Genomic DNA, 10,000 nt, shown 5'->3' on the forward strand with positions numbered 1-10,000 from the left:
AATAACATTAGTGACTATATTATTATGGGTTAAAGACATAGGTACGACATGTGTTGTTCACCTCCTCCCCGCTATCCCTTGGCATAGTGTTCTCGTAAGGCAAGGTGTCTGCTGCCAACGCATCTCTCTGTGGACGGAAAACAATAATAAAAATAAGTTTAAACTTCGGTCTATATCAGGTTGTAGTTTAACCAAGGAGCCCCTTGGTTTATATGGATAGCTCCAAATGACTTGTGTACGCCTACAAAGGTCATAAACCATGTAAACAGGTTCTATCTCACCAAATGAGACGTCTCTGCGAGACTGCGACGTCAAGACTGCAGTCGCGGATGGAGACGTCTCTAACATAAAATTTTCTTCGGTAGTAAAACTTGGAGTTCGAGGTCTCTGCAACGTCTTCGGACAAGGCGACAAGCACTTAGCAAGACAGTGGCGGCCGGGAGGCGAAATTATTTTTCCCACCGAGTTCTGGACCGACATATGAATATTCATGACTTGCGTCTTCGGATTGAGAGTACGCATGCGCGTGGACTTGGCCTCGACCAGTGCCGATCGTAAGCATTCACGTTGCTCAGAATGAATTAGCATCGTCAAATTACCGGTACCCTTACATAGTTACTTAGGCCTTATAGGCTTAGATCTATAATATATACATCCAATTCTTAAACACTTATCAAACTAGCTGCCATTAATGGCAAGACATGTGCTAGGGTAGGGCTAGCTTAGGCTAGCGCATTAACTTTACCTCAACTCTGGACCTGTCTAATGCCTAATACTAATAGGAATAGCCGACCAATGCCATGGTTAACTTCGAACTTGTTAATTCCGAACTTTACGTTTGATTAGGTTTGGACCAATATTAGCTTATTTACCATGGTTTAATATGTCTAGTCCGTATACAGAACCAGTCCTAGATCTAAAATAAATATCTTAGTTCTAGTCTAGTCTCTAGATCTAGACTCTGATCTACGCGCTATCAGCATGGAACCACTAGTGTACCAAAGGGGGGGGGGCAGACTGCCCCCCTGACGAGTCACAACTGATCCAGGGGACGTGCCCCCCCTTGAGAAGCCAAATTAATAATTTGTAATGTCAAAATGCAACGAAAAAAGACGTATGTCCCCTCTTTTGAACGTGAAGATCTTTTTTTTTTATTGTCAGATTTTTTTCAGCTACGAAATCCTTAATTTTGGGTGAAGACGGGGATCAAGATCACTGACGTTATTAAATTTGTGCCTGACGTTAGAATACGTTCCATGCACGCACTGGTGTACCTAGGATTTTCCAAAAGGGGGGCAAATTTTTTAGAGGATATTTCGTCCGCGAAAAAATGTGACAAGCCCCCCCCCCAAAAAAAAAAAGGGTCTTCACCCCAAATTATGGATTTCTTAGCTGAAAAAAAATTGACAAGCAAAAAAAAAAAAGTAGCTTCACGTTCAAAAAAGGAAAAAGGGGACATACGTCTTTTTCATTGCATTTTTACATTACAAATTATTAATTTGGCTTCTCAAAAGGGACACGTCCCCTGAATCAGTTGTGACTCGTCAGAGGGACAGTCTTCCCCCTCCCCCCCCCCTTGGTACACTAGTGGTTCCATGCTGATACAGCGTAGATCAGAGTCTAGATATAGAGACTAGACTAGAACTAAGATAAAAAAAATTTAGATCTAGGACTGGTTTTGTATACGGACTAGACATATTAAACCATGGCAAATAAGCTAATATTTGTCTAAACCTAATTAAACGTGAAGTTCGGAATTAACCCGTTCGAAGTTAACCATGGCATTAGTCGGCTATTCAGTATTGTACATAGTCAAGGCTCAAACCTCCAAGGCCAAGGCTTTAATACCCAAGGCCAAGGCTTCAATACCAAAGGCCAAGGCCTGAAAACCTCAAGGCCAAGGCATTTCAAACTTACGATATACAGAACAATGAACTAACAATACTCAGGCGGCAGACATCACACATGGTAAAATGTATGTGAGCGAGGGGACTGAGCGAGAAAAAATTAACCTTTGTACATTTAAAACAAAAATAATTTCATGATAGAGACATATTAAAATAATGATATAGTTACCTGTGTACACATAATCCATAATTTTTCTATAGGCGATTTACATTGCAATAATTATTATTACCACGGTCATCTGATCCTGGCATTCTCAACGTATGTTTTTCTCCACTCCCTGGGACAGGGGCAGCAGAAAATTATTATGGGGGGGGGGTCAACGCCAAAAAGGCACCCATTTATCAAAATAAGTGAAGTAATTGTGTGTTTTATAGAAATTAAGTTGAGCAAAGGCTTTCTAAAGTGATTTTTAATTATAAGATAGATATTTTGCTTTAGGTTTTACTTCTCAGCGAGAAAGCATAGCGAGCAAGCGGTTTTGAAAAAAAAATCAATTCTGATGTTGTAAAACTTGATTTATGGTCAATTATGGGGCTAATCATTATTGAAATTTCCTTGCGCGATGTTGCCAGCGCGAATCAGCAGATCAAACTTCTTGACACGTCGTGTAATAAGACATGGAAATTATTTTATTCTGAGCTGGTTTTGTAATCATGAAAAAGATGTGTATCTAACTAAAAAATAACTTTGCGCTCGCTAATTCTTTTTATATACTGACCAGTAAAGGAAGCAGTTAATTAAGCAGTTAATTACTGCATTTTAAATAAGATACATAACTCACCAATAAAAAATAATGCGAGCGCAAAGCGCGAGCTCAAAAATATGTGATATTCAAACCTGAAAACTGGACATTCTAAGCATTTTTTTGTGAACGGGAAGAGAACGAGTACAATAATTGATGCGAGTGCAGGAAGCGAGCCAAATATTTGTGATATTTCAACCATAAAGCAACATTCTATACATTTTTGTAACCATTAGCAGTACTGTACTAAACAATAATTGATGCAAGCACGATTCAAAATCTGTTTTCATATTTTTTTCTGCTTACAACCACTTTTATTAAACAGTTAATTAATCATTAATTATTAATACTTATTGATAATATTAATAATTATTAATTATTAAATTATTTTTTGTTAATTATTATTTCTTGAAACTATATTGACACAAAAACAAATACGTTGTTTATTTCCTTGAAACTGTAGAGAAATGAGATTCAATGTTGAACGATATATGATTAAAAAGAAGTAAAAAAAATTTCCCCTTTGTTTTGTCAATCTGACCCAAAACAAATATAAAATTTAGAAGAGAGAAGAAGAAGTCCCACCACCAAGAATAAACTTAGACAAGGGGGGAAAGGGAAAGATGGAGTAAATGTAATATTATTTTTTAAACAATCTATTGCAAAATTAGCTTTTCTTATAGAAAGAGGGGGACAAATTTTGTTCACTCGCTCGCTTCAATCGCTTTCTTCTTTTTTTTGACAGAAATTTTGCTCTATATATGCCATGCTTGGCCCCTCAAAGTTGCTGGCTCATCATGCCATTGACATAACCCATTTGGATATGACAAAATTGGAGACTGTGTTCAAGTTTACCAAATCTTTTCAGAATATCATTAAGACTTAAAACATTCTTGTTGGCCAAAGAAAATAATACAAGGAAAATCCTAATGGAATAGAAATCAACCTTGTTATCGTTCTTTAGAGTTAGCTATGTTTAAAGTATGAAAATTGTTGTCAAAATTGCAGTCAGATGTAAAAATTATTATTGTCATCAAAGCACTATTATCTTGATCATGACCATTATTATTTACTGTCATTATCATCATATGATTACAACACATTACCAATACATAATGCTATTTTTCATAACTGATGTATTCTTTGTTTGAATTTCTTGATAATGGTGACAATTACAATTGATGACACTGCTGGTACACTTACTACTGCTGCTGCTACTGTTAATGGTGATTGGTAGTATTGACCATTAGTGTTATTAAATATATATAAAAAAACAAACAATTGAAACATTTATAATTACTTATTTAAAACAAATGAAAGTACAAAATACAAAATGCCTTGAAAATGCCTTAAAATGCCAAGGCTCAAAATCCTCAAAGCCAAGGCCCTCTCAAGGCCAAGGCTTTGAATAAGTAGCTAGGCATTAAGGCGCCTTAAGGCCAAGGCCGAGCATCAAGGCACTACAACACTGGTTAGTACTAGGCATTAATTAGACAGGTCCAGATTTGAGATAAAGTTAATGCGCTAGCCTAAGTAGCACATGTCTTGCCATTAATGGCAGCTAGTTTATTAAGTGTTTAAGAATTGGATATATATATATATATATAGAGAGAGAGATAGAGAGAGAGAGAGATCTAAGCCTATAAGACCTATGTAACTATGTAAGGGTACCGGTAATTTGACGATGCTAATTCATTCTGAGCAACGTGAATGCTTACGATCGGCACTGGTCGAGGCCAAGTCCACGCGCATGCGTACTCTCAATCCGAAGACGCAAGTCATGAATATTCATATGTCGGTCCAGAACTCGGTGGGAAAAATAATTTCGCGGCCGGGAGTGGCGGGGATGTTGGTGCAAAGTTTCCAAGTAGTATATGTCGGGAACTCTTCTTTGTCCCAGCGATGTTTCTGTGGCGTAGTAGCGACTGCTTAAAGATTTTGCAGCAACGCGCCCTCGTGACTGTCGGGTAAAGTGCTTTTCACCTAGTCTAGACCCTGTTACAACCGATAATGTCGCACCAACGCATAATGTCGCAGCAACGCATAATGTCGCACATTGCGACATTATGCCAAGAGCGTCCGACGCATATTGTCGCAGTCAACGCATAATGTCGTAGTTTTTCTAACGCATAACGTCACATGTCGCAACGCATAATGTCGCAGCAAAGTGTCAAAGCAGGGAAGTGTTATAACACTTCCCTGGTCAAAGCATAATGTCACATGTCGCAACGCATAATGTCGCAGCGGTATTTTCTTCAGGACTCGAGCTACAGATAAGATATAAAATATGCTCTCACTAAGTATTTTGAGACACGAGAAAGAGAATTAAGTGATTTGGAAATCAGAATTACTCATTGTATGGATATTTATCGGTTTATTGCCATTTCGTCTACTGCCTTTTTCCCCACTATCGCATGGTCTGATATAATTTCGTCTACCATTAGTTAGTCAACAACTATCAACATAGTCCAATAACCATATCGTCTAATTACCATCTCGTCTAATAGCCAGTTGGTCTAATAGCCGTTTTGTTTATTATCATTTAGTCTAATTGTATTTTTTTTCAATTGGTCCAATATCCACTTTGTCCAATATCACCACGTCTATTACCATTTGGTCTAATAGCAAATTGGTCTAATAACCACTTGGTCTACTCTCATTTCGTCCATGTTCCATTTGGTCTGACTTCAGTTGGTTCGCTATCACTTTGTCTTAACCCATTTCGGCTAACAATCATTTGGTATCGTTGCCATGGGTCCAATCACCAATAGGTCCAATCACCATCTCGTCCAATCATCATTTCGTCCAATAGGCATATTCATTTCATCTTATAACCATAATGGTCTACTGGCACTAGACCTCTACGGTGACTCTATACATGTATCATTGCCGACTTGTTGCAGTACTACTCCTGATTTGTGGTTCAGATCAGCTCGCGAGCGCAAAAAAAAACCCTTTAGCATCCGCCGACAGGGTAAAGGCAGATCCAGGGAAAGGCCCGGCTACCCCGCCCCCCCCCCCGCATAAAAAAGGAAGGGGAACGAAAGAAAAGAGAAAAAACGGGGAAAGAGAGGAGGGAAAATGAGGAAAAATAAGAGGAGACAGAAAAGTGAATAAAATAGGGTGAGGTGAAGACTTGGAAAATAAAATAAAAATCTGCCATGTCTCAAAAGAGGCGCGATAGCTCAGTCGGTAAAACGGGGTTTTCTGATTCCGGTGACATGCAATTGATTCCTAAGTGGTGCGTTAATGTCCCTTGGTAAGGCATAATAGTCATTATGCCTACCAGGTCCCTTGGAGAGGACCTTAAGCCGTCGGTTCTCTGGTTGCTTGCTCACAAGCATTCATGCTTAGCAACCATGTAAAAAAAAAATCACCATGTACTATATAGGCTAAAATTTTCGCTCGCGCTTCGCGCTCGCATCCACAACCACTTCAGAATTTTCATGCATAGTGCTTGAAAAAGTGCTTAAATTTACCCCTTTTCGGACTGGAATATGAAGTATTTTTAGCTCTCGCTTTATATTTTTATGCTTTTTCAGTTCTGATTTGCTTTGCAAAGTGTACATCGATAATTATTACTATTATTGTTTTTACTATTACGAAGTTATATTTATGCATTTGTGTAAAATTAAGTAATGAAACTAAGTTTTGGGGCTGGCCTCACATACAAGCATTGCTTATTTTCGGCAGCCCCTCCGTTTTACTCTTAAAAAAAAAATCATTTAAGGCAGCTTAATGTTATTAATTGTGTTTATCAAATGTATAGGCCTTATTATGTTTTATAAGATGTTATGTTTTGTTATATTCTTTATTTTTATGATATGTTCATTATATACAACATTGTGAAACGAAAATAAAATGAAATGATTAAAACATATATTCAAAATGCCTAAATTCTAGGTCTAAATCTGAAAAAAACACGCACTCAGCACCCAAGTTTATTGAGATACGCATCTTGTTCTATATATTTATAACGTGCATGAATTATCCAGTTTCAAATCAGAATATCACAAAACTTCTGCTCGCATTATTAACATTAATGTAGGAAGATACCTAGTTACCCATCCATTTTACGACTTACAAAACATTAAAAGAGTGTCCTGTTCTTAGATCCGAAATCTATTTTTTCGGCTCGCGCTGCCGTCAATTGTGTAGTTATGTAACTCGAGTCCTGAAGAAAATCCCGGTGATTGGACTTATTGGTGATTGGACCCATGGCAACGATACCAAATGATTGTTAGCCGAAATGGGTTTAGACAAAGTGATAGCGAACCAACTGAAGTTAGACCAAATGAAACGTGGGCGAATTGATGGTAGACAAAGTAGATATTGGACCAATTAAACAAAATACAATTAGACTAAATGATAATAAACAAAACGGCTATTAGACCAACTGGCTAATAGACGAGATGGTAATTAGATGATATGGTTATTGGACTATGTTGATAGTTGTTGACTAACTAATGGTAGACGAAATTTTATCAGACCATGCGACAGTGGGGGAAAAGGCAGTATACGAAATGGCAATAAACCGATAAATATCCATACAATGAGTAATCCTGATTTCCAAATAGCTTAATTATCTTTCTCGTGCCTCAAAATACTTAGTGAAAGCATATTTTATATCTTATCTGTAGTTCGAGTCCTGAAGAAAATACCGCTGCGACATTATGCGTTGCGACATGTGACATTATGCTTTGACACTTTGCTGCGACATAATGCGTTGCGACATGTGACGTTATGCGTTAGAAAAAAAAACGACATTATGCGTTGACTACGACATTATGCGTCGGACGCTATTGGCATAATGTCGCAATCTGCGACATTATGCGTTGGTGCGACATTATCGGTTGTATAAACAGACCCCTCCACTATGTCTTGAAGTCTTTCTGGTCTCTTGCAAGTCTCCGAGACGTCTGCGAGACTTCGCATAGACATCGCGAAGACTGAAAAAAATCTAGCACGTTCGCTTTTCTTGCGACTCGACCCTTGGAGACTCCATAATTTTAGGAAATGTCTCGTAGACGTCTCTGCAATGGTCAAATCAGGAGTCGCAAAACTAATCACGAACTATATAGTTGCAATGAGCCCTAGCTAAGCTAGAAACCCCTGTTAGGACCCTGTAACATAAAGGTCTGCGATCATTTGTAAATCAAAGAAAGTCTGTAATTGACTAATAGCCAGCGGTTTGAACAAATCAAGTGGACATGCAACGATGATAATGACTGGTCATTGGTATTCAACGATTGATGACAAACATTTACGGAGCCCATCAGGTGCATAATCAGAATAAAATGAAATGTGACCAAACGCAAGTTGATATGAAATTCACCTTCCAGCCTTTTCGGTATATATATCTAAAGTCACTTTCTGTAATTTACCTATTGGTGTAAATTCCATTTCAAGACAAAAGATTTTGTTATTGTGACATCTTTTCACAAATGGCAGGGGCGGATCCAGCCTTCGCCAATAGGGGGGCCCGGATTTTTTTTCAGCCATATTTTCCCGGGCATATTTTCCCCGATCGGCCGCTCGAAGATGATTTTCAGTTTCTTTGAAGGGGTAGTTCTAATAGTCACTTTTTAGCTTTATTCTTATTAATCAACATAAATATATAATATCATAATCCTTATTTATATAATGCGAGCGCGAAGCGCGAGCTAATTTTTTTGGAAATCATATGTATTTTTTCCTAAAATTCGAACACTCTGTGTATGCAACTAAATAATTACTACGAACGCGAAGCGCGAGCAAAAATGTACTGATGGAAGAGGTACCTGTTAAAGACTGCATGCAGTTAGCCATGAAGACGTTACATATTTTAAAAATCAAATAATGCGAGCGCGAAGCGCGAGCTAATTTTTTGGAAATCTTATGTATTTTTCCTAAAATTTGAACATTCTGGACAATGTTTGTTAACCTGAAAAAGATGTGTATGCAACTAAATAATTACTACGAACGCGAAGCGCGAGCAGAAATGAACTGATGGAAAAGGTACCTGTTAAAGACTGCATTACATTTAGCCATGAAGACGTTAGATATTTTAAAAATCAAATAATGCGAGCGCGAGCTGAAATTTTTTGACATTTTTACCCAAAGAATGGAAATTCTAAGCACTTTTTGTAACTTAAACAGAATAGGTATATAACTAAACAATTGATGCGAGCGCGAAGCGCGAGCGGAAAATTTCGAGATTTAGACCTACTGAACAAGACACTCTATTCATGTTTTGTAAATCATGAAAAAGATGAGTAATTGGGGCTCTTTTTGTCATTAATAATGCGAGCGCAAAGCGAGAGCAGAAAATTTTCATATGCGTTTTGAACTGATCGAAAAGGTACCTGTTAAGGACTGCCACTTAGCCATGAAGCCGTTACATATTTCAACAATCAAATAATGCGAACGCGAAGCGCGAGCTGATTTTTTTTTAAATTTCTACATAAAGAATGGAAAATTTTAATCAATTTCGATAATCGTGAACAAGATAGCTATATAACCAAACAATTGATGCGAGCGCGAAGCGCGAGCTGAAAAAACGGGACACTATTCATGTTTTGTAAATCATGAAAAGAATGAGTAATATCTATAATGCGAGCACAAAGCGCGAGCAGAAAAGTTTTTATATTGTGATCAGAAACTGGATAATGATTTAAATAGAGAACAAGTTGAGTATCAAATAAACATGCGCGCGCGTGTTTCATGTTTAGACCTAGAATAAGGCATTCTAAATACATCTTTTATTGTGAAAATCAAAGCGAGCGCGAAGCGCGAGCTTAAACTATTTTATATTCCGATCTGAAAAATGAGTCAATTTCATATTTCAAGCACTTTGTAGAAAAATTGTGAGGTGGATATAGATCGCATTTAATAAAGAGCTGATATTTTTCATTATTATTACTTTGAGTTTTGACATAGGACCGGCACATCCTTAGGACATGTCATCATATGAAAATGAAGACTGTCTTCCTATTCCTCTTGCTAAGCGCGAGATGAAACAAAAGGGACGATTCAATTACTAAATTAATATCTTATTCATTAATGCCTAGTGAGGGCGCGAAATCTGATGATATGATAGCCTGAAAAACTGGACATTTCAAGCACTTTTTGTAATTATAACTAGGATGCATCAGTTTATATATTATCAACCATTAATGCGAGCCTAAATTTTTATACAATGTCATGAAAAGGGGATTTTAAGTAGTTTGTTGTATAATCAATATTGAGACATACATAACTCGCCAATCAAAATGCTAGCGTGCAGCGCTAGCTGATACGTTTTGACAATCAGACCTGAAAAGGGATATTTTGAAAACTTTATGGAATACACGAAAATAATAGGTACCTGAT

At 37.4% G+C, this 10,000-nt stretch overlaps 1 protein-coding gene across 1 annotated transcript in view; it reads right to left on the reverse strand.

Annotated features, from left to right (window-relative positions):
- Positions 1–22: 22 nt before the first annotated feature.
- Positions 23–10,000, reverse strand: part of LOC129269047 (dipeptidase 1-like) — a 25,938-nt gene continuing 15,960 nt past the window's right edge. The window contains exon 10 of the mRNA XM_064095714.1: positions 23–127. Within this exon, the coding sequence (XP_063951784.1) occupies positions 23–127 (105 nt within the window). The remainder of the gene's footprint in view (positions 128–10,000) is intronic.

Source organism: Lytechinus pictus, chromosome 2 (assembly GCF_037042905.1).
Source record: "Lytechinus pictus isolate F3 Inbred chromosome 2, Lp3.0, whole genome shotgun sequence".
Lineage (NCBI taxonomy): Eukaryota > Metazoa > Echinodermata > Echinoidea > Temnopleuroida > Toxopneustidae > Lytechinus > Lytechinus pictus.